General features: G+C 38.3%; 1 protein-coding gene across 2 annotated transcripts; it reads left to right on the forward strand.

Moving 5' to 3' along the window:
* Positions 1 to 5,250: 5,250 nt before the first annotated feature.
* On the forward strand, positions 5,251 to 23,946 carry LOC115796003 (uncharacterized). Of its 2 annotated transcripts, XM_030752179.1 has the most exons (26): positions 5,251 to 5,464; positions 6,219 to 6,348; positions 7,389 to 7,556; positions 7,668 to 7,805; positions 9,450 to 9,601; positions 9,970 to 10,073; positions 10,226 to 10,418; positions 11,685 to 11,717; positions 12,107 to 12,235; positions 12,828 to 12,971; positions 13,076 to 13,211; positions 13,574 to 13,724; positions 14,273 to 14,409; positions 14,802 to 14,913; positions 15,202 to 15,265; positions 15,353 to 15,556; positions 16,189 to 16,334; positions 20,242 to 20,360; positions 20,586 to 20,707; positions 20,911 to 21,008; positions 21,372 to 21,508; positions 21,824 to 21,948; positions 22,111 to 22,256; positions 22,756 to 22,858; positions 22,975 to 23,111; positions 23,244 to 23,946. In XM_030752179.1, exons 2-26 carry the CDS (start codon positions 6,219 to 6,221, stop codon positions 23,356 to 23,358), a joined length of 3,243 nt encoding a protein of 1,080 aa, XP_030608039.1. In that variant the 5' UTR covers positions 5,251 to 5,464; the 3' UTR covers positions 23,359 to 23,946. The 2 variants fall into 2 exon arrangements, with proteins under 2 accessions (XP_030608039.1, XP_030608040.1); XM_030752180.1 differs by lacking the exon at positions 11,685 to 11,717.
* The last annotated feature ends 395 nt before the right edge of the window (positions 23,947 to 24,341 follow it).

The following is a 24,341-nucleotide window of genomic DNA, read 5'->3' on the forward strand; positions in this document are numbered from 1 at the left end:
ACCCAGCTTCTGATCATTTTTGGTAAATTTCATGTACATAAAATGATCAAAACTTTGCTATATTTGTGTGTTTATTAAAATGTTTGTTGACTAGGGCACTGGTTTGGACTACTTTTTATAATGCACATGTTTAGTTTACTCTTTATTGCTTTTTTATGATAAAATATGAATTTCTAAAACAGGGACAGTGGCTTTGGCGCTATATTCTAATTCCTCTAAGTGTAAGCTTTCATTAGAGCCCTCATTGATGTCTGTAGGATGAAGTTATTGCATTTTTCCAGACGTTGTACAGAGTTATCCAAATTCATCCAAAGTGTCCATTTGTAGTCTCCAAAAATGTCCCTCTGAAAAACGCACAACCTATACCATATAAAATATGCTGTAAAATGCTCATTTTTACAGATATTGTTTTCAAATTTGAAATGGGAATAGCCAAGACCTTATTCTTCGTAATCATGGTGTGTTTTAGTCCATAAGTACCAACTTCAGCTGTCTACACTCTTGTTTTTTCCTTTTTCTTTTTTTTAAATCTAGGCGAGAAAAACAAATCTTCAAATCTGTCTGTTCCAAAGAGTTTAACTTTCTGATAGTTACATTTAGAGTAAATCTTACTTTTGTGGTAAAAAATGCAGAATGTTACCTGTACAAAATGCCCACGCTTTTTCGCACAGTCCTAAGGGTTTAGGAACAGCTTTAACTTAAAAATTGTATATTTTTTTAGACGTTTTAGAGTTTTTGCCAAAAAAAAATCCCGGACTGTTAAAGGGTTAATAACATCGGTAGAACTCTAGTTCCCCTCTGTTACATGGACGTTTCAAATACCCAGCGTCGTCTTTCAGGAAATTTTGAATCCTTCTTCCAAAGTCCGTGCTCTGTATCCACAGTATTCCTGACTCCGCCCCTCTACCCATAATTCATAGCGGAAACCGGTTGTTTACTTCCGTTTGCGCTGTTGTTCACGGTTGCGGGCTTACACACTTACACACGGGCTTACACCGTTCAGTTTAACATTTTAACACTGCAGTTTCTTTTACCTGGCCTAAATGGTACCACATTGGAAGTGGAGACATTGCAAGGATGTTTTAAAAAGCAGCGAGGTAACAGTGCCTCACCCATTACTTGTGTAAATGACATGAAATTATGGCCTGAAGTCGCTACATCCACATTATCAGTTACCTTGTTTTTTCCGAAGGTGTTGATGGCGGGGAAATCGCGTAATTATAAGAGCACCAGATTACCTTCAAAGCAATAAAATCAATAAAGTAATGCTTAACAAACAAGGCAACGCTGTTTTCCTTAAAGCAGCTGTAGAGCCGAGCCAGAGCATCGGTCAAGCACCGCGGTCAAGTGAGCCCTCATTTTCGAAGACGCAGTCAAGCTAGCCGCACATAGAATTACGTTGCCCATTTATACCGCATATTACGGTACGGCTGCCAGTCGCCCTAAATAACACATCGGAAGTGTTGTTATCCTTCAATGTACACCATTGCAATGCATTTTTCATAAAAAAAATACTGTCAAGCCTCTAAATACTCAGCTTTGTAAAGGTGTAATTTATTTATCATCTCAATCTTTTAAAACAAAAATGAATTCATGTATACTCCACTTTTTTACTCAAAGTGACATTTTTGAGGTGTATTCATAGGAGGACTGTTCGAGGTGACGCAGAGCTTTCGCCTGATTCTTGCTCACCTTGACCCCCACTGTATATGGACTGATTTTCATCTCAAATAACTGTACGGTTTTCGAGAAAATTGCATGCAAAATCCCAAGTACAGTAATGTATTATATTGGTATTTTTCAACTGTATTCATAGGAGCGCTGTTCGAGGTGACGCAGCTATTTCTCTGCCAGTGGCACATGCCTATTTTACCGATCAGAAGATTTTAAGATTTACAGTGGAGGAATTCCAAGTACATTAGATAAGGACATTGCAGATGGAGCTGTCAGGCAGGAGGAATAGAGGAATAACACAGAGGAAACTCATGGATGTATTGAAGGAGCACATGCAGAGGGGTGATGTGATGGAGGAAAATAATACAGTGAGTTACCAGCTGAATTGAAGAAGAAGATCCAAAAGAATATTACTAACAAACATTCAACTTATCTTGTTCTTAAACAGACATAATTAGGGCCATAACAATTTTCAGATCCTTTGGTGGTTTACTGTGGTCACTGTTGCCCCATTATTGTTAAGACCCTGTCTTTGAATTACTGTAGTTGCAGTTGTATTTAATCTGGGTTTGCCAATAAAAGACAGTGGTTTAATAATACTGTCAATTCAACTTTTGTCTTTCTTCAGTCTGTGCTAATTTGTGAGACTTTACTATTGACACTTACAGTCAGTGCACTACTAGGGCAATTTGTATGTAAAGCTTGCAAGCAATCCAAGAAAACAAACATATAACAATAAAACTATTGTCCATTTTTACCTGCTGGTTTTTTATTTTTTTCTACATTATTTGAAATCATAGTACAAGCATGTTCTGCATGGCCATGACCTCTCAACATCTTCTCACATGAATAGTTTGTAATTTTAGAAAACATCCTTTAGAGGCCTTATAGCTACCTACCTACTGACATTATCATTGATAATTATACAATTTTCACAGTTGAAAAAAATTTATGATGCTTTCCATCATCACAGAATCTTTTGCTTTCAAGAAATATTTATGTCTCCTTTTTAAAGCAGTTGTAACATTTAACTATTTAATACTGCAACATAGCCAGTATTTGACAGCTTGACAATGCCAACTTCCCAGAGGGCCGTTCTTTTTCATATTAATTTAGTGTGCTATTATCAGATCTGTTTCTCATAGGTTACATAAAATCAAGTTTTACTTCACTGTTAAAACACTTACAAAGTTTTGCCACGTCTGTAAAGCAGCCATTCAAAAAATCAGGAGTCCTGTGTCCCACTTGAAAACAAGAATTCCATGTGCCAGTAATCTTAAATATTCAATATAATTAAAATACAACACACGTTAATGTAGTTCCTCAAAATTTTAACAAATAAAAAACATTCATGTTTAATATAAATAAATAAATAACTTTATTAAAAATATGTTACTATTTATTTGATATTTTTTGATATGAATTACAGAGTTAAAGAATTTATTACTGCGGCCCACCTGGAGTACCTTTGTAGCCCACCAGGGTGCCCTGGTGACATGGATTACTTTGGCGCAATCTTTGATTGCAAATTGAGACAATATTTAATTGATCTTTTTTGTTTTGTTCGTTATATTTGTAATTAAAATGAAAATGCATAGAATAATCATAGTGCTTGACTTTAGATGGCCAAAGCAGTAATGAAAGCCTTCCCAGAGAAACCAAAGATGAAATTTGGGACCACTAAAAAAGAGATGGCCCAAGCACGACGGTCTTTGGCCCAGACAATCATTGATGCCTCAGGTGGATAAGATTTTATTGTTAAATTCAAGTCTGTATATTAAGCAATATTACTAATCTTAGATTTGGTTTTAGTATTTGACAGCGACAACAACTGTGCCATGTGTGCATCAAGTAAGCCACCATGTGCAGGGCCATCCACCACTGACTGGGTACAGTAGTCCTTTATATATAATTTCCTTTTCATTCATTCATTTCTTAAGTACATTGTTCTCTAAGACAAAGTATTTTCCTGTTTAGGAGAACATTGATGTATTTATGTCAAACTCATCTACTTGGACAGTTATAACGCCCAGTTATTTGTTACAGATACAGTGTGATAGCTGTATGCGCTGGTTCCACTCAGAATGCCTGGATATGGAAAAAGCCCAGCTTGTCCAAGCACGCAGCACAGACTGGAATTGCGTTCTGTGTCTGAAATAAGTCCCCATGTTAAAAATGTGTTGTTACTGCTTTATAAAAGCAAGATATTTTAAATATTAAGTGGTTTTTTTTTGTTTTTTTTTTAACATGACTTTCTAGATTTAATTATCACTGTTCATGCATGAATGTTCTATATTGCCAGTGTGTTTAATCTGAAATCTTTTTTTTAAAAATCTTTTTCAAATAGATAGTTAGAATTCATCTTTGTCCTTTCTATCATTCTGAAATTGTCATTCACTGTCTTGACTGGGACTCCAATTTCAATACACAAGCACTAAGGTCGGTAATATCACAAACTAACCACTTATTAGCAGTATCACATTTGGTAGAAACTTTATATAACCTTGAAACTATGCATATATTTGAATACATTAAAACTGATTTTGTCTTATTATTGTGGGTCCCAAAGAGTACACCAATTTTAGGAACAAATGAAGTACAGAAATGTAACTGGTTTTTGAAAGCAATTTTCTCAAAAACTGTACAGTTATTTGAGATGAAAGTCAGTCCATATACAGTGGGGGTCAAGGTGAGCAAGAATCAGGCGAAAGCTCTGAGTCACCTCGAACAGCACTCCTATGAATACACCTCAAAAATGTCACTTTGAGTAAAAAAGTGGAGTATACATGAATTCATTTTTGTTTTAAAAGATTGAGATGATAAATAAATTACACCTTTACAAAGCTGAGTATTTAGAGGCTTGACAGTATTTTTTTTTTATGAAAAATGCATTGCAATGGTGTACATTGAAGGATAACAAGACTTCCGATGTGTTATTTAGGGCGACTGGCAGCCGTACCGTAATATGCGGTATAAATGGGCAACGTAATTCTATGTGCGGCTAGCTTGACTGCGTCTTCGAAAATGAGGGCTCACTTGACCGCGGTGGCCAACCTAAGCATCCCTTAGCATGGGTCATGCTAAGGGAAAGTGGAGCGGTGGAGACAGTCAGCTGTTCCTGTATCGCGGATTAGGGAAATCATGTAGTGATGCTGCAGCTATTCTGTGGAAGGTATATCAATTATCTGGATATCAGTGTTCAGATCACATGAAGGCACGCATTGTTTAAGCTTTGTGCAGGCTGTATGCTGCAGTGTCACACTATAAATAAAATAACGTAAAAAAAAAAGAGGCTGTACATTAAAGGAAAACTTAAAACATAAGGAGTAATACAGTAATAGGATGTGCAACTGAGTAGTATAATTTTGGGGAAAAAGAACAAATTTACAGAATAAAATAATTTGAAAAAATGTACAGACTGATGTAGTGACACCGACAACAGCACAAGTTGAATCCGAGCTCATGTTCCAACTAATAAAGCCGCCTGTTACAGCACAAAGTAACCGATTTTTGTCATTAACTCTGGCTGTAACTTTGGGTAACCGGAAGTATAAAACCGAACAGCGGAAGTAGCAGTCTGTCATAGCAGCACTACGTGTGCGCTTCCAGAAACCCGTGGATATAATAAGATATATAATCTGTCAAATAGACATTTTCTGAACCGGGAGACATTCCCACTCTTTGGTTTCAATTCCTTAAGTTTCAGTTTCACAAAAACAACCTATCCCACGCCCCCACCTATAACTAGGACTGCACAGCTGTTTTCCATGATCTTTGGATTCACGTCAAGGTAAGAGCTCCTTGTCCTTATTTTATTCAAGAATTAGCTGAATTAGTTTAACTATTTACTATTACTGTAGCTTTAATATTTCTCTATCATAGCTCAACATACTATTGAAGTTCGGTGTTTCGCATTTAATTGCAAAACAAAGCACTACCATAAAACACCTGTTCAAAAGGTGGACATCATGACTCAAGCGGGGATTATACTACCCGCCACTGTTTCCAACTTTTGTGTAATAAAAACTCGCTGTCAGCTGTCTCAGAAGTCGTCGAAGTCTCCTGGAAAGTTGCTGTGTTTGTCGCTAGTCGCTTTTTGGAGAAGTCGCTGCAGAGGTCTGAAAAGTGCTAAGTTGGCAGCACTGCTACCCGCGCACTCTTGATTCTGCTTATAGACAGTCTTTCATAAAGACACTCTTTAGTCTATGATTGCATGTTGTATAACATGGAGACATGCTGCCAGAGGACCGCAGCTGAAGATCTACACTGGCTGTTTACAGTTGATGGATGTGAGCTCCACTGAATAAATAAATGAACTTGCTTCAGGTTACTAGAATCTCTTGGAAAAAATGTGATTGCTCTTCATATTTATCTGAATAACCAAATAAACAGTATTTTGTGAATACTATTCATATAGTGTTTGTATTATTTTTATTTTCAGTCAGGGAGAGCCACAATAGAATTTAATGCCATAATTTCTCTGCTTTTTACCATTTGGAATGATTTGGAGTGATGACCAATATCACCTCCTGGTTTTTGTTTAGATGGGTGCAATATTCAACCTACTTGAGCAGTACAGACTGGAGTCATACTACAACCCGTTTCTTCAGATGGGTTTGAAAGATGAAAGAGATTTCCTGGATAGTGTGACGGAAGAAGATCTAAACCGCATGGGTAAGAGTGCTAGATATTCCTAAGATTTTCAGTTTTGCTTTCTCTTATAAAACTGAAAACTTTGTTTGCCCTTAATAACAAAAATAAAGCATTATGTTTAAAGTGTAGTCTATTTTAAATCTGTGTATCAGAGTCTTAAAGAAGTGTAGCTTCCTGTGATATTGCACTCATTACTCTCTGACCTCTGTTTAAAAACCATAGTTGGACTGTTGGGGACAAAAGTAGTTGATGCTCAGTTAAAAATATTTTTGCTGTTGTTGGTTTGTTTTAGGAAAATTATCAAAGTCCAGGAAACACGGAGCACTCAGAACAAAGAATTATGAAGGATTTATTTACTTGTAAGGGAGCTTTTACATTTCCAAAAGGCTCGTTGGGGCAGTGTCTTGACCTGTCTTTCATAGGTGTATTTCAAGCAGCATATTTTGCAAATGAGCAAAGGAAGAGGTGTGTCTGCAGCTGCTCATGGTTCTGGAATAATGCTGCATTTCTGACTTCACTTCTCAGCATCAAACACAATGTTCAAGGTTAAAGTTCCTTTGCTGCAACTCATTACCACACACTAATTAGCTTTTTCACTTCTATGAAAAGCCAGTAGAATAAAACAGAAAGGAAACAAACATTCTCTAAATGATTATCTTTTTGGGCCTGTTGTTCTCTCCCAGAATGCTGTGTTCCTTGCATCAAGGTCAGGACTGTGGAGAGTTACACATTTTTTTCACACAAAACAACCCAACACAGCACACAGCATCCCTACTGGCAGTTAAGCATGACAAAAGCATAATGATGATAACACTCAGACTTTTTCCAATAGTTTGTTTTATAAGGTTTTTTTCCACATCTGAAATATATATTTTTTTTAATTATTGCTGTTAAATGTGTTAATCTGTGTACAATTGACTACATATCAATTTGTAGCTCATGGTTTGTACTTATTTGTCATTGCAGGTCCCCTTAATATATCAGTCATTATCTAGCTTTGAATAAAAGAGCCAATCTTGTAATATCATAAATAAAAAAATATTTTGTCTTTCTTTTTTCAGGTTTAAGTCATGTGGAAAAGAATCGATTTGCAGTCATGAAAGACTTCATTCAAAGGCTCAGAGCTCCAGACCGCCAAGTCCAAACCGTTACACCTGTGCAAAAATCAGTGAAATTGTTCTCTCTGCAGTACACATACCCCAAATGTCTTAAACCAAAGCTTATTTCAGGTAACCAGAACACATCTTTTAAAGGCTATCAACCTAAGTAGCCCCTTTGGCATGTTTAAATAAATTGCATAAGGGGATAAAGGTGAAATGCTTAAAATTTCAATCCTACAGGTATGGATCCAGCACAAAACACAGTGGAAGATATAATGTTGAGGATCTGTCACCTTGAAAATGTTGGAAACACCAAAGGAGTTTGTCTCTACACAGTCGATGGGATGCCCTTGACAGAAGACCCCTTCTTCAACACGTGTGAGTCAGCAGTGGTTCTTTTGAGAGCAATTAATGCTTCAGTATAGTTAGGTCTATTTATTTTTGGATGCTGACATTTTCATCATTATTTTTTTTTTAATTCTGTGTATCAAAATATGTTCAATTCATATAAATATGATTAATATCAGCCCAAAGTCCAGACTTTAATATGGGTCTCGAGGGGTTGAACAAAAAGTACTGCAATAACCTTTAAGGAATGTTAATCCTGTGTCAGTGTCCAAAAATATATGGACCTAACTGTATTTAGGATGAATCAAGTTAATCTTTCAGGACTGCTTCTTAATTTATCCTATCAGAAAAAAGCTAAACAAATTATTTGTGTTTACATTTACACTCGAAGGTAGAGAGAAAAGCTGGCCTCTAGGGGAAGGGATATATTTGTACAAAAGGCACATGTATTCAGAAACTTTCTCCAGGGAGACATCAACAGTGTTGGTGTTGTTGACATGAAAAATGCCATAAATAGTTCTGTAACAACTGAAAAACAAAGTTGAAAGGCAACAATGCTCTGCTCCCTTTAATCACAGCAGGAAGTAAGTGTATCTCACAGAGATGGAGAGAGAGGTTTTCTAAAACTATGCAACCATCAACTATCCCACCATAGTTCAGGAAGATTAGAAGTTAAGCTTAAACTGCAGTACAAGCTACAAACAAATCCACTGTGAATGCACATAGACATTAGTTAAAGATGTTGTACTTCTAACGTCAGCTTGCCTCCAACTGCTTACATGAATTCTTTAGGTTCAGTTTAAGGCCTACATGGACAGGAAAAAGCACAATATGAAGAAGAAGAAGAGGAAACAGCCTTTATTGTCCCACAGAGGGGAAATTTAGATGTAACAGCAGCCACAGATATAAAAACAAAATTTTATTTATATATATATATATATATATATATATATATATATATATATATATATATATATATATATATATATATATATATATATATATATATATATATATATAGCTTTACAGTATTTCTGATAATTACATATTGGAATAAAAGTAAAAAAATATCTACTTTGATACAGTAGAGGCTTAACTGCCAGACTAATTGACAGACTTCAGGGCCAACACTGAAAGTCAAGTTCTATTACATCTCACATAGCAATTCGTTTTACATTTGGAAATCTAGTGTTTTTCCAGTCATGGAAGGCAGTGTCAGTACTTCAATATGTGAAAACAAACAAAAAAACACATATTATAAATCCTTCTGGAAAATGAGAAGCAACCACAGTTTCACATAGTGATGGGTTATAATAAGGATTACTGAGTGTAGTGGCAGTAGAATAATGACACCATTGCAGCTTAGATTTCACTCTGTAGTTCTTTCTGCTACTAGGTGAGAAATCTCGTGGAAAGAAGCAATTAAATGAATACAGGCTGTATTATTGAAACAGGATTAGTTGGAAGAGTTGAGCTACAACACCAGCTTTGATGAAAGAGTTTTAAGACTGATGGTGCCAGCAGTTTGTAATCATGGGAGATAATTACACTTTCATACATGTACATAGGAAAAACAATTTATTTTTTTTTGCTTTGTGTTTAATAAACTGTAATGATTTGCTTTAACGACAGACGATCTGGCAGAATTACTAATTTTACTGTTTTCTTCTCCAGGGTCTCTGAAAGACAGACACATTGAAAATGGAGCTCTGATTTACGGCATATTTACACCAAAGGAAAACCTGACACAGGCTCATCAAATGCCAAAGGAGGAGTCTGGTCCATCCTCTGGAACAGATGTCATTCGATGCCACGTCATGCTCAAGGTGTGTCTTAGCTGTGGTATGTTGCATAAATGATGATGTTAGGCATTGAAATTAGCCATTTTGGGGGAAAAAATAACCAGTGATGATTTCTAAAATCTTTTACTGTATTAAGACAAGAAAGTGGCACCAAGTAGCATCTTAGTTTATCTAAACTCCATTTTATTTAAAAAAAAAAAAAAAAGGGAAAAATAACGTCACTAGAAATCTTTTTGATCAGTTCAACAGTTTACCTGCTCGGGAGGGGGGGAATTAAATGGTAGAAACGTGAATCAATTTCTATATTAATGTAGAGTTTACTGCTGTAAATGTCAGCCTGTAGTTATAACATGCATATAAAGTACTAATTAATTTCTGTTTTACCTAATAAGGGAAACTTTGAAGTTATGGTGAACTTGGAAACAGACACGGTGGCAACTCTAAAGCTCAGGTTGTCAAATGCAAGTGGAGTCCCAGCACATGTCCTCCATCTCGGGTAAACTGCCTCACAGAACACTGATTTTGTGACATGTCACCCTCTCTCTGCTCCATTCAAAAGCTAAAGTCTTTGCATTGATGTATTGTTTCTGCATTACGGAAGCATTGATGTAGTGTTCCTATTCTCTGGTGTCCCTGTATCATTCACAGATGTAAATATTCTGGTGCTGATACACTCCAAAAGTGTGGAATCTCTGAAGGATCAACTGTTGCCTTTGCGTTGTCTTCCTTTACTAAAGAGATTTCCCATGATGAGACTTTCTACATCAATGATGTTGTGCCTTCAGTGCAACAAACCCAGAAAGGAATCAGTGTCTTCCTGTCTTCTCTTTATGCTGTTGGAGTAAGCTGTGTTTTATATTTAACATACTGTCCCATTATCTAAACTCTTACCTTTGTTTACTCTTGTCTAGCCCTTATTTTCAGTGTCAGACTGGTGATAGTCTGTTTTTTAAACTGCCAACTGATCTTACAGACGTAGCCACCGTGAGGGCACCCATTGGATAGTGAGGTTCTGTTGGAAAATCTTGAGCTGAGTTTACGCAGAAGTTCACATGAACTATTTGCATTCAGAGTCCAGCCAAAATCTCATAGATTTAAAACAGAGATTCGGAAATTCCTCAACAAATAGTGACATAGTTGCTGCAGGATGGCGATTTAACTGCAAAATAACATAAATGCTTGGCAACATTGCTACCAGTTGACTGGAGTCCCCTATTGCAAAGAGACGGACCACAGACAAGTTGCTTTCATCTGTGCAGGCTGACTCAGGTTGATTTGCAATATGTTGATAATCTGTCTGTGTTCATAAATTAGATGGCATATGTTTGCAGATGTTTACAAATCTGGGTGAGAGTCAGTCTGAATCAGACCGCAACTGTTTGGAGACATGTCGCTTCCCACCAGTCGACCTGTGCGGTCATCTTCTGATTGAAGTGGTCACCACAACTGCTCGCAATTGTCATGATCCTGGGCCAGTTTCCCAGTGTTTTTAAGTTTTTGGACCTTTTGGTTTTTTAAAAAATATTTTATTGATTTTTGGTTTGTTTAATGTTTATATTGTTTCATGTATGTTCCCTTTAGTGTATATAGTTGTTCCCGGTTCCCCATTGCCTTAGATATTATTCTTTCTTCGGTGTTGTTGTATTTCTTCAGTGTCTGTCTTTCTGTGTGGTGTCAAATCTGCTTTCCTGTCTCCATGCTCATTTTGTTTCCTGTTTTATTTTTTTGTCAGTCTTTTGTGTTTTGTTTACTTCCTTTTCCTGTGCTCTGTAATTTAGTTCAGCTGTGTGTTCCCCAGCTGTCTCTGCTTCCCTAATCATCCCTTTGCGTATATATTGTCTCGGTCTTCCTTTGTCAGAGTATCGGTTCTTCTTCCGTAAGTGTCTCCCAGTTCCCGTGTCTCCACCTCGGGTAGTTCCTAGCTTTAACGTTTATTCTTAGTTTAGATCTCTGTAATAGTAGCTTTCAGTTTCCTTTTGTATTTTCTTTCACCTTAACTTGTATCCCAGTCTTCAGCCAAATAAATGGCTTGCTCTAATTTCAATTTCTGTTTCCCTCACACGTCCTATATTTGGGTCCTCACTCCTCGCACTCCACTACATGACAGCAATTTGTCATCAACTCCAAGCGATTCATTAAGGTGCCGTCAGCCTGCTGTCAGTCTGCTTATAGTTTTGTCTCTTTGTGATCTCTATACTTACAAAAAATAGTGGAAGTCACACGGCAGCTAACATAACTAGTCTGTATGGTGATTTTATTAAAAAATGCCACACTTTCAGCTCTGCTACTAACCTCTTACATGAATCAATGACCTCTTTATGAAAAAATCAGTCATTTATGAGATTATGTGTCCAGTATTAAATCTAATATTTCTCTTAATTTTAAGCAGTCCGCTTGTTATCACTGTGCCCTATGCTGGTGTGTGTTCAGGCTGAATTGAAATGTGGTTAGTCCAGTTAGCTCATTGTATTCAACCTTTCTCAGTAGCATTAACCTTGTTTTCAAATACTTATGTTTATTTAATTGTAGAGCGACCATTCCGAAAGCGTCCTGAACAAACTGATTGCGTACATACGAACACTGACCGGATGTAACCCCCTCGCCCAAAGTTTGCATCAGTTACTCTGCAGGAATGAAAGGATCAGCAGGAACCAGAAGGTAAACAATATGAGTTGGTTGACCTCCTCCTAAGGTTGTTAGAGTACCTTACTTAAATCTTGGCAATTTTCTTTATAAAAGAGATAACAGCTTGCATGCTGCTGCAGTTTTAAGTCTTTGCACGACTGGCCTGTGTCACTTTCGTACATGAAATCCGGCTTTAAATCAGACTTTTATGGGACATTTTGCATGTTGTGTCAACTGATTCTGACACAATATATTTACACATGCCATCTTGCACCTGCTGTTTTTACTAAGTATAAAAAAAAAATGTTTAAAAGCAGTGGTGACTTGGGCGGTAAAATATGGATAACGTTTACATTCATTTTAGTTGTATTTTATTTATTTATTTATTATATGATCATGATGTTGTGAATGACACCTAAAGATTACAGTACTGCATATTCATTAATGTGGAGATATCACATACTTGTTTCCATGTGTCTGCATCTAGAGCTATCTTATTTTACTCATGCTAGTAGCATTTAAAAAGCTCATTGTTTGTAATATAACTGATTTATTTTGTGTGTTTTGCATGAAACAAAGCCTTTGATTTATTTTTTTTGTTCATGTAATTATTGACTTCTTGTAGATTGCAGTTGTTGAGGGCCTGTACATGCTCTTCAGAGAGTTGTTGCCTCAGCAAGCATCACAGCGAGGGGAAAAAGTCATAGAGGACCAGGATGTCTTTGAGAACTCATTGTACTGCTGGGCTCATCTCTTTTCAAAAATTGAGGTATAACTGAGTCTTATTTTGGACAGAAGCTGGTCTTTTCAAGTATTTTGTGTGGATGTTTTCTCTACAGTATAAATGTATCATATTTGGCCTTATTTTGACAGAAACAGGAATCAAAACATGAAGTTTACGCTCCCATTTCTCTGGTGTCCAATGACCGTGACCAGTTCTACGAACCGGTGAGAGTACCCGGAGTACCAGACGTCTTTGAACGAGCATATGTTCTCAAAAAAATTAGAGGTACAAATAACATTTAAAAGGTTTAAAACTATAACTAAATGCATGTAGTTGGTTTAATGTTTTATCTGCTGTAATGCTAGTTTACTTGTTACTTTGCAAAGACAAAAATTATTGATGCAAAAACTTCATCCTCAGCTTCATTATAAAACATCTACAATTCCTCCTCTAGCTAGGCGCAGTAATAGTCATGTTTTAATCTGTCAATATACAGTATGATACAAAGTATATATTTTAAATTTGACTGCACAGCCATTGCTGAATGAGATGACCTATTTTGTTGAAATTTTTTTTTCGTAATAAATTGTATGTGCTATAGTGGTGCATTATGTATTATTGGCTTATGTTCTTTGGATTTTGTTTAGATGGAGAGAAAATTCCAAATTGCACTGAAGAGCCTTTGCGAGAATGCTCATTACAGAGAGCCACTGACATTGAGAAAATCCTGCTCAGCGTTCCTCGATTTGTCCGAACGTATCCTCTCTGGACTCACCAAGACAATATGTCTGGTCAGAAGTATGTGTCACCGAGCTATTTCTTATAACAAAACTTGCTTTTTTTGTTAGTATAAACAAAGTTGTCTATATAAGTTGTGAAGTTGCCTTGTTTAGCAGGAACAAATTAAGATACACTTATGTACAGCTGAACAATGAAAAATCTGAAATCTCGTTTGAAATATGTACTTTTTCTTCTAAAGGTTTTTAATGGATGGAAACACAGTGTCATTACATTTAGCATGAATATCCATTATGAACCACTGAACACTGAGCTATGAATCATTTGAGAAAAAAGGCATCTAATTTAAGGGATGAACCAGTGTCAAAGAACCAATTTTAAATTATATATTTAGACACTTTGTTGTTAGCAGTCTGTTGCATAAGCACTTAATTTGTTCCCATTTCTGTAGTGGAATCTATGAAAATTGTCAAAGATAAAACAGTTTGACAGGCATAAAATAACATTTTTGCACCAACAAGAATTGTACAAACTTTGTTTTTTACCTTGTAAACTGGAGGTGGGTGATATAGCCTCACGATCTATTAATTGGTTCAATGAAATGACAGCTTTCAGGTGGATATTCAGTGGACTTTTGGCAGTATGGTGGAAGTTTTGAAATCTTTCCCTAGTCTTAATGTGACCCCGCCTCTACATCTGAAGGATGTGGGACAACATCAGAGTGACCTTATTCTGCTCAGTGAAGGTATTTCATCCTGTTATGGTCCAAATATTTACTTCTTTCAGTGCATTGTCATCTTTGTACCATACAAGGTATGCTAGTGTCATACAAGGCATACCACTGATTTGCCAGGCATTAGGCCACAGATGTGTTTATTTTGTAGCAGTCAAGTGTATTTTAATGTAGGAGGATAGGAGACTTTTAAATGTGCTTTGAAATTTACCTCAAAGGACATTCTACCTATGCTTACATTGCCAGTACTATTACTCCTAAATTTAAATCAAGTGGGAAAGGAATTTCCACTAATTTCCTTATTTTCCCTTTCACTTCTGATAGGAAGTCTTGTTTATCATGTCTGCCAGGAGCTGTTATACTTAATGTGATTTGTTTTGTTTTTTCATTGTTTTCCTTGTCAGATAATCTGGGCATTTATTTGGGTAGGAGCAAAGGAGCAGCTGATATGATCCAAGTGCGCGATTGTCTAGATGGAAAAGTGAAAATAGTGGATTTAAATTTGCTGGCAGCCAAGTGAGTACCTAAACCAGAACCAAATGGCAACAAAAATTTCCTACTGGAGAGCAGGAAAGAATTTTGCAGACATGTAGATCTTCATTACAGTTGTATTGTGCATTTTAAGCTGCATTAAAAGCCCCCAGCTCCCCAGCCAAAAATTCTCACAGTTGATGCTTGTTTACTATCATCTGTGTAAAGATGTGTTGGTGGTGTGTATTTTTGGATGTGTATCATTATAAAAGTATATGAAAACTGTTTTTGGTGATTGGTTCCTCTCTTCTTTTTTTTTTTTTTTTTTTGCAGGACTGGTGACCACAGAGACGACCAATCATTTGTCACAACCAGAACTCCAAAAGAGGCAATACTGGTGAGACTTGGAAAAATGTTTTTGTTGTAAAGAAACTGAATCTTAACATTTATTAAATATGACCTCTTCCTGATTTTATTACTTTAGGTCTTGGTAGATACGAGCTCCTCGATGGAAGAGGAGTGCTTCGAAAATGCAGAAATAAAGAAAATCAATGCTGTCAAAGAGCTCTTTGACAATTTTGCCACCAGGAGCATGGCATATGATTTCCATCATGTCATTGGTCTGGTCAAGTTTGACTCCATGGTGAAAACGCTCCACACGTTCACGGAAAATCTGGAAAAGTTCAAAGTAATTGCACAACTTGTGTTTGCTTACGTAAAGATCCTGAGTGCTTATAGAAGCTTGTTTCCACCACTGAAGAAAACTTTTTTTTGCTGTCTGTAAGTCAAAATTTTGGGTCAGTGTCTCAAATTTTTTGAGTTAGGTATCTCAAACATACTCAAAAATAACTGTTTTGAGAGATACCTGTTAAGTAACTCAAAATTTTGATGTAATAACCCCAAATTTTGAGATAATAAATCCAAACTTCAACTTAGCTCTGGTAATTCTTTTTTTTTATTGTTTTTTTTCCAGTGTAGGAAACAAGCTTCCATACTTTTCATAGTGTAAATAAACTTTTCTTTTTGTAAAACATAGAAACATTGTGTAAATACATTAAATGTGTTTTTAACATGCCATTTTACAATTCAAATTTCTGTTAAATTTTTTACTTAAAGCCCATTGTCATTTTTTATTGCCATTTTCTATTGTCATTTTACAATTTCCAGTTCTCAGTGGAGAAGTTATAGTTGTTGACAGATGTACTTGTATCTACTTTCAACTGCTTTATTGTGTTAAACAATTTATTATGTTTGGTTGTAATTGTTGTACCTGGAAATGCTAAACAGGTGGACCTAACTGCTACTAATACTCATTTATAGGTGCACACACGTAGCCTTGAGGCGAGTGGATGTACTCTGCTGTATGACGCAATGCGACGTGGAGTTTTAGAGCTGGAAAAAGTCAAGGCAAGCTTCCCAGATTGTAGACTCCGCATCATATGTCTCACAGATGGCAATGATTCTGGGTAAGTGTATAGTGGTGAGTGGGTCATTTATTTCCTTTTTTTTTTTTTTTTTTTTTTTTTTTTTTTTTTTTTAAATATTTCGCACTTGTCTGGCTGGTGGTCTTTTGTCCTCAGGTCCTCTAACAGAGGCCTGGGAGCTTGAGGGTCATGCACTGTATCTTAGTTGTTCCTAAAACTGTGCTCTTCTGGAGAGAGATCTCTGATGTTGTTCCTGAAATCTGCTGGAGCCACTCTCCTAGTTTAGAGGTCACTGCCCTGAGTGTTCTGATTACCATAGGGACCACTGTTGCCTTCACCTTCCACATCCTTTCTACCTCTTCTCTTGGTCTTGGTATTTCTCGAGCTTCTCTTGTTTCTTGTTCCTGATGTTTCTATTACTCGGTATTGCTAGAATAGAATAGAATTCCTTTTATTGTCATTATACAGGATGTACAATGAGATTGGAGGGCCACTCCTGTTCAGTGCCATGCTTTAGAAAGTCACACTTTCTAAAATATAAAATAGAACTTCTAAAAATATACAGAAAATAAAAGAGAATGTATAAAAATGTATACATTGTAAAAAATAAAATATGTATATACATATAATAATGAAAATGGTGAATATTGCACAATATAGGAGTGATTAGATATTGTTCAGTATGAATAATATAATATTGCATAGAGATGTGGGTATTACACAGTTAGAGCGGGTGAGTGAGATCAGGGTGGTTAATGCATTGGCGAATAAACTGTTCTTAAGTCTGTTTGTTCTGGCTTTGATGCACCTGTAGCGCCTGCCAGAGAGCAGCAGGTCAAACAGTTCAAAGCCAGGGTGTGAGCTGTCCTTGATGTTTTTGGCTCTGCTGATGCAGCGGGAGGTGTAGATGTCCATCAGGGAGGGGAGAGGGCAGCCAATGATTCTTTGTGCTGTCTTGACTACCCTTTGGAGCCTCACCCAGTCTGCCTCAGTGCAGCTGCCGTACCATGCTTGCCATGGTTTACTCTCATTTATAAGACCCTTTCGGGTTATTTACCTTCATACCTATGTCAGTTTCTGCAACTGGGTTGTGCTACAAGATACAATACTTGTTCTTCTCAATATTTATTGTTAAAGACTCCGTGGGCAAAGTCTCATTTTGGCTTGATTGCATTTGCTGCTTCGAATGACTGAAACTTGTTTCAGAAAACACTGAGACTGACTACATTTGTTTCAGTTCCCATTTCTAAGGGCCATTTAAAAAAACTTTCTTAAGGATATTTGTAGACCATCCATCCATCCATCCATCCATTCTCTCCCGCTTATCCGGGGCCGGGTCGCGGGGGCAGGAGGGGGCAGGGCCTAAGCAGGGCAGGAGCCTAAGCAAAGAAGCCCAGGCTTCCCTCTCCACCTCCTCCAGCTCATCCGGAGGGACCCCAAGGCATTCCCAGGCCAGCCGAGAGATATAATCCCTCCAGCGTGTCCTGGGTCTACCACGGGGCCTCCTCCCGGTGGGACATGCTCGAACACCTCACCCAAGAGGCAGCCAGGAGGCATCCTAATCAGATGCCCGAGCCACCTCAACTGGCTCCTTTCGATGTGGAGGAGCAGCGGCTCTACTCTGAGCCCCTCCCGAATGGCTGCACTCCTCACCTTATCTCTAAAGGAGAGGCCAGCCACCCTTCGAAGGAAACTCATTTCTGCCGCTTGTGTTCGCGATTTTATTCTTTCGGTCACTACCCAAAGCTCGTGACCATAGGTGAGGGTAGGAACGTAGATCGACCGGTAAATCGAGAGCTTCGCTTTTATACTAAGCTCCCTCTTCACCACGACAGACCGGTGCAGTGTCCGCATCACTGCAGAAGCAGCCCCGATCCGTCTGTCGATCTCCCGCTCCCTTCTCCCATGACTCGTGAACAAGACCCCGAGATACTTGAACTCCTCCACTTGGGGCAAGAACTCGTTCCTGAGCCGGCGAGGGCACTCCACCCTTTTCCGGCTGAGGACCATGGCCTCAGACTTAGAGGTGCTGATTCTCATGCCGGCCGCTTCACACTCGGCTGCGAACCATTCCATTGCGAGCTGGAGGCCACCCCCTGATGAAGCCAACAGGACCGCATCATCTGCAAAGAGAAGAGATGAGACTCTGAGGCCACCAAGGAAGAAGCCTTCCGCCACCTGGCTACGCCTAGAAATTCTGTCCATAAAAATTATGAACAGAATCGGTGACAAAGGGCAGCCCTGACGGAGTCCAACACCCACAGGAAACGAATCCGACTTATTACCGGCTATACAGACCAAGCTCTCACTGCGGCTGTACAAAGACTGAATGGCCCACAACAACGGGCCAGACACCCCATACTCCCACAGGACCTCCCAAAGGACACCCCGAGGGACACGGTCGAATGCCTTCTCCAAGTCCACAAAGCACATGTAGACTGGTTGGGCAAACTCCCACGCGCACTCGAATATCCTTGAGAGGATAAAGAGCTGGTCCAGTGTTCCGCGACCAGGACGAAAACCGCATTGTTCCTCCTGAATCCGAGGTTCAACTAACAGACGGACCCTCCTTTCCAGCACCCTGGCATAGACCTTACCAGGGAGGCTGAGGAGTGTGATCCCTCGAAAGTTGGAGCGCACCCTCCGGTCTCTCTTCTTAAAAATGGGGACCACCACCCCGGTCTGCCAATCCAATGGCACTGCCCCAGATCTCCACGCGATGTTGCAGAGGCGTGTCAACCAAGACAGCGCTACAACATCCAGAGCCTTCAGGAACTCAGGGCGAATCTTGTCCACCCCAGGGGCCTTGCCACCAAGGAGTTGTTTAACTGCCTCAGTGACCTCACCCCCAGTGATGGTCAAGTCATCTCCCTCGTCCCCAGACTCTGCTTCCACTACAGAAGGCGTGTCAGTGATGATCTTTTGTTTTCATGGTGTTCAGTGCCAGGTTGTTCTCTGAACACCATGCTGTCAACTCTCTGTAGGCTGCCTCATCTCCCATTGAGATGAGTCCGACCACTGTGGTGTCGTCAGCAAATTTGACAATGAGGTTATTGTGGGCCGGACTGCAGTCATGGGTGTAGCGGCAGTACAGAAAGGGGCTACATCTATCACTACGGCCTTCTTCCTCTGCTTGTGCACCACTACTATGTCCGGTTGGTTAGCCATCACCAGTTTGTCTGTCTGTATCTGGAAGTCCCACAGGATCTTAGCTTCTCGATAGTGTAGTGGCAGCACTACCATCTTCAAATTCCAGCCACAGCATACCTAAGAATATGAATGACACACATAACTGAAGCCATATTGGCTTGGACATCGCCCGGATTAACAAGGTCTGCATCAGGTGTTGAAGAACCATGACATGCTGATAAGTGGGCTACTGGAACATGGCAAGAGTGGATACAAGATGTGAATGAGGAACTGTTGGAATGCTACTACGCATATAACCCCAGTGAAAGGGGTTACATGAAGAGGATGTAGGACCCACGGGTTCTTTGACACCCAACATCTAGACTAACATTAAAACCGTTAGTAGCTTAGTGTTCCAAGGACCAACTGCTGTCACAACTAGAGGGGCTACAACATAAATGCTATGGCAAAGGGCAACCAGGACATCAGGTCAGGGGTCATTCCTGCACTCCGAGATTGGGTACAAAGCCCCAGGAACAATTGGTACTTTGAATGTAAGAGCAACTGACCTGAAAGATAAGATCATGGCTAAGCTGAAAACGTGGACCCTCCATGGCTGATTGCCAAGACTTTGTGAAGTACTGAAAGTCTACTAGAAGATGTGAATGCAGCATGCATAAAATTGTTTTAGCATTAATACCAAATAAATTTTTGATCAGTCTTTTTTCCATTTTAATTATCTTGTATGACCCATCAGTTAAACATAATGTTTTTCTGGGGGAGCAGCTGACACCATAATGAGATTTTCATCTTGCTATAGATCCTTTATGGACCCTGTTGCTGTTACAGCCAAGTTGCTGAAATCAAACATCACTGTGGATTCAATCCTTCTTGGAAAAGTGGAAAACACCATGCTCCATGGAATCAGCAATGCAACAGGTAAAACTGAATCCTTATTTGAGTATGATCTGAAGTATATCTGGTATTTGGCATTACTTTCTGTATTTTATTTACAGAGCTGTCCAAAAGCCTAGTTTTTATAAACATAAAAGTTAAAGAGCATGGACAAGACATTAAGTGGCAAAAAGGGTCAAACAGTGACTTGTGTTTTAATAATCAGTAACTGACAAACTGACTGTCTTTAATCTGTCAATCTGCTTGCAGGTGGCTGCTGTTTCAAACCAAAGACAGTCAAAGAAGGTCTGAAGCTGTTTGAGATCGAGACAGTTCTGTCTCTGGAGCAGAGGAAACCCAAGGAAAAACTTGACCCATCTTCCATCAGTGAGGTCAGTTTATAGTCTGTTACAGTATTCTATAGAAAAATTGATTTCTACTTAACTTCATACGTTGCCATTGTATGTTTATTTTTATATATATATATATATATATATATATATATATATATATATATATATATATATATATATATATATATATATATATATATATATATATATATATAAATTTTTTTCTTTTTTTTTTTTTATAGCACATATTAACAAGCATGTTTGCTACTCGGGGCTATGATGAATATCCAGAGACGTCCTTGCCAAGCCAGATGAACAGCAAAGTGATGGTGACGGAGAGGTGAGCGACAGAAACAAGCATCCCATAGATGCTGATAACACACCCGGTCGAAGAAAATGAGTTAATTCAGCTGTCAATAAAAACTTTTAACCTGCGTGGTTGTTTTTTCTAATCAGATCCAGTGAGTAGATGGTGATGAAACTGGAAGGAGTGATGATACTCCACACTTTTGCTGGGTGGCCAATTTTTAGCCCAAAAAATTCCATAGGCTTACATCAGTTTTGCCTGACAGTCTAAAATATTCTGTTGAATCCAATCAGGAACCTTCTTTAACCTCGTTATGTATGAACAGTGATAATGTTTTTCTTTTTTTCAATATTACATTCATCATATGTGAAATAAAAACTCTTTAATTCAAAACAGTGCTCTGAAAAAGAAGATTCGAGAGGCAAAGGACGGCCGTTTCATGGAGAAGGACAAACGTATCCTGGAGGAGCTCAAGTGTCTGCATTGTGACCCACATCCCTTCTTCAGGGTCTTTCCATCAGAATCAGACTTAAGTAAGTGATGTGGTCTCTCCTAACCTGCATTTTTATTGTGGTTTGTAGATTTTATGACCTTGGTTGTTATCCGTCATAGACCTGTGTGATAGGTGTTTTCATTGTGATGCACGTGATGGGTTAGGGTTGATTGCTCCATGTTGATTGTGGTGCAGTAGACTCCAGTGTGCTGCAGATATGTGTGAAACAAGATCTTTATCTTCTAAAAAGATTTTTATTTTTACTGTTGGGATGTACATCTCAGCACTTTCTAAGATCCTTAATGATTAAAATGATTAAATCCTTGAATAGCAATGATTTTTCTAACATTTTCAGCATTCTGGAGGATTCTCATGCAAGGACCTCCTGACACACCGTATGAAAAAGGAGTGTTTGAGCTGTACTGCCAGTTTGTTCCTGAGTACCCAGTGAAGCCTCCCATCGTTCGCTTTGTCACACATGTATCCTACCAAAATACAAACCAAAAAAACTACTGTATTGCAAGCTAATTAGACATCTACACAGTGTGTATGTTAAAATGGTTACCAACTATTAATGTCCTATAATAGCAGCAACTGCATACGTGTTTCTCGTAGCGAGTATTTATCTTAACACAATGGCAGGTGTACCACTGCAATGTCAACAGCATCGGTCGCATCTGCCACAACATATTTGACCGCAACTACAACGCCCACATTACCATGAGAGAGATCTTTGATGCTGTGTATGGACTGCTCATCATCCCTGAGCCTGATGATCCGCTGGACAGGTGAGACATGCACACTTATTCCTGTATACACAAAGTAATTTAAAGTACTTTTCTTACCCATTCTGATGCTCAGTTTGATTTTCTGTATATCATCTTGCCTACATGCATTGATTTGCTGCCATGTGATTAGCTGATTAGATATTTGTGATAATTAGTTGAACAGCTGTACCTAATAAAGTGGCTGATGAGTGTATAGTTGTTAGTATTTATTAGTTAATGAGCTGGATGATCAGTTCTCCAAATGTAAATAATTTTTATATTCTTTGTGAGGGGAAACATGTCCTTAACACTAAAGCAGAAATTCACATCTTTCACAGTTTTCCGGGGATTTGGGACTTTCTGTGTTCTCTTTTGTTTACACGGTTCGACAAATCTGAAAATGCATAAACAGAAGTCTGCTATTTATTTTATGCTTCTTGTGGAGCTCAATCTTTCTGCAGATGCTGTTAAAACCCCAAACATGAGTATTTAAATTTGCATCTTGACCTTTTTCTGGAAGCATTTTAGCTGAGGAATTCCTGGCAAGCCGCGAGACGTACGAACAACAGGCCAGAAAGCACACAGAGGAACATGCTGGAACATCGATGGACAGCATGGAGAAGGTGAATGAGTACATCAACAAAGTATTGGTGATTTATTCTGTTGTTTGAAAAAAAAACACACACACATTATCACATTACTTTGGCGTGGTTTGTTTGTTTGTTTTTCCTATCTAAAGGAACTGGTCGATCCTGTGCCAGAGTTTATACCCCAGCATCTGATTTGTCCTCTCACCAAGAAGATGTTTGTGGATCCTGTGAAAACAGTATATGGCACCGTATATGAAAGAAAAGCCATTGAGGAACACCTGAAACAGTGAGTTCATGTGTTGCTGTTGACATCTATTAAAATCCTAGTTGCCAGCCCAGCTAATCTGTTTATCGACAACTTTAACGAGGTGCACAGGCAGGTCATGTTCTGGGATTGTGAAACTTCTCTCTCTTCCAGACACCAGTATGATCCAATGGCTGGACCAGGAAACGAGCTTGAAGCAAGTGACATGATAGCAGACAGGGAGATGAAGAAAATGGTGATGGATCATCGAGCTCGTCAAATTCAGTGAATCTGGAGAGAAAGCTTTGATTTGTGATGCCTACACTTAATGTTAGGACAATGTGTGAAGGATGAAGAGTAGCTAGACGTCTGTGCTGGTTTCATTTTTTTTTTGCTTGTTTTTTTTTTTCCCTGTTGTGTGACAAGCTGAGTTCAAATAAGCTTCAAACAAGTTACAAGTACCAAGTTAGAAAAACAGACCTGAGACTTTTAATTATTCCTGAAAATGTTTACAAAAGTCTCACTTAATAAAGTTTGTGTTTATTATTCATTGCATAGTTTGATAGGCATATTATTCTAGAAACTTCAGATGCATAGCTGCTAATGCATAATCACATGTTCTGAATTGATTATGCTGTTCTTTTTTTACCTGATTGTCTTTTGTTTTTGGAGGGCTTAATAAGAGTTTGTTGCAATTATCTTGGTTGTGATCATAGAATAAAGCATAAAAATGAGGGATGGCAGCCTTTCTGGTATTACTTTACTGTCACACAGGTTCAGAATGGTGTTCAGACTAAATTCTAAAATATTTGTACTCTGTATTTTAAAAGTTATACTTGTTTTAAACTAAATAAAGTTTTTTTTTTAATCTCTAAAACCTTCCCAGTGTGATTAGGTTTAAACTGTCTGCACACATTGTGCATGCAAAACAGGAAGAGTGTGTGGACTGTCATCAATGTAAAGATTATTGACAAATGTTGGTTTAAAAAATTTTTGGGGTAGCTTTGATAAAGCTTTGAATAAATATGTTATTAATGTTAAGTGGGAGAAGCGTGCTTCACCACTGGTCTACTATTGTGAAGCAATTTTTTTTTGGGGGGGGGGGGGGTGGTTAAGAAGCTGCTTTTGAAGTTGCTCTTCGGTGTCCTGTACGTGGTCTATAATAGGTGACTAAACAACCAATTATATCCTCCTACGTCACGTCTCGGTGATGGGAAGTGAATCACTATCGCCTTCAAATTAAGTATCCATGAGGTTGAAAAACATTGAACA

Source organism: Archocentrus centrarchus, chromosome 17, assembly GCF_007364275.1.
Source record: "Archocentrus centrarchus isolate MPI-CPG fArcCen1 chromosome 17, fArcCen1, whole genome shotgun sequence".
Lineage (NCBI taxonomy): Eukaryota > Metazoa > Chordata > Actinopteri > Cichliformes > Cichlidae > Archocentrus > Archocentrus centrarchus.

Excerpts from the sequence above, each read along its gene's own strand:
- LOC115796003 (XM_030752179.1), top strand. The coding sequence starts at position 6,219 with ATGGGTGCAATATTCAACCTACTTGAGCAGTACAGACTGGAGTCATAC. Across the intron at positions 11,718-12,106 it reads ACTCCAAGCGATTCATTAAG|AGCGACCATTCCGAAAGCGT; the intron begins GTGCCGTCAGCC and ends ATTTAATTGTAG. Across the intron at positions 23,112-23,243 it reads ATTGAGGAACACCTGAAACA|ACACCAGTATGATCCAATGG; the intron begins GTGAGTTCATGT and ends TCTCTCTTCCAG.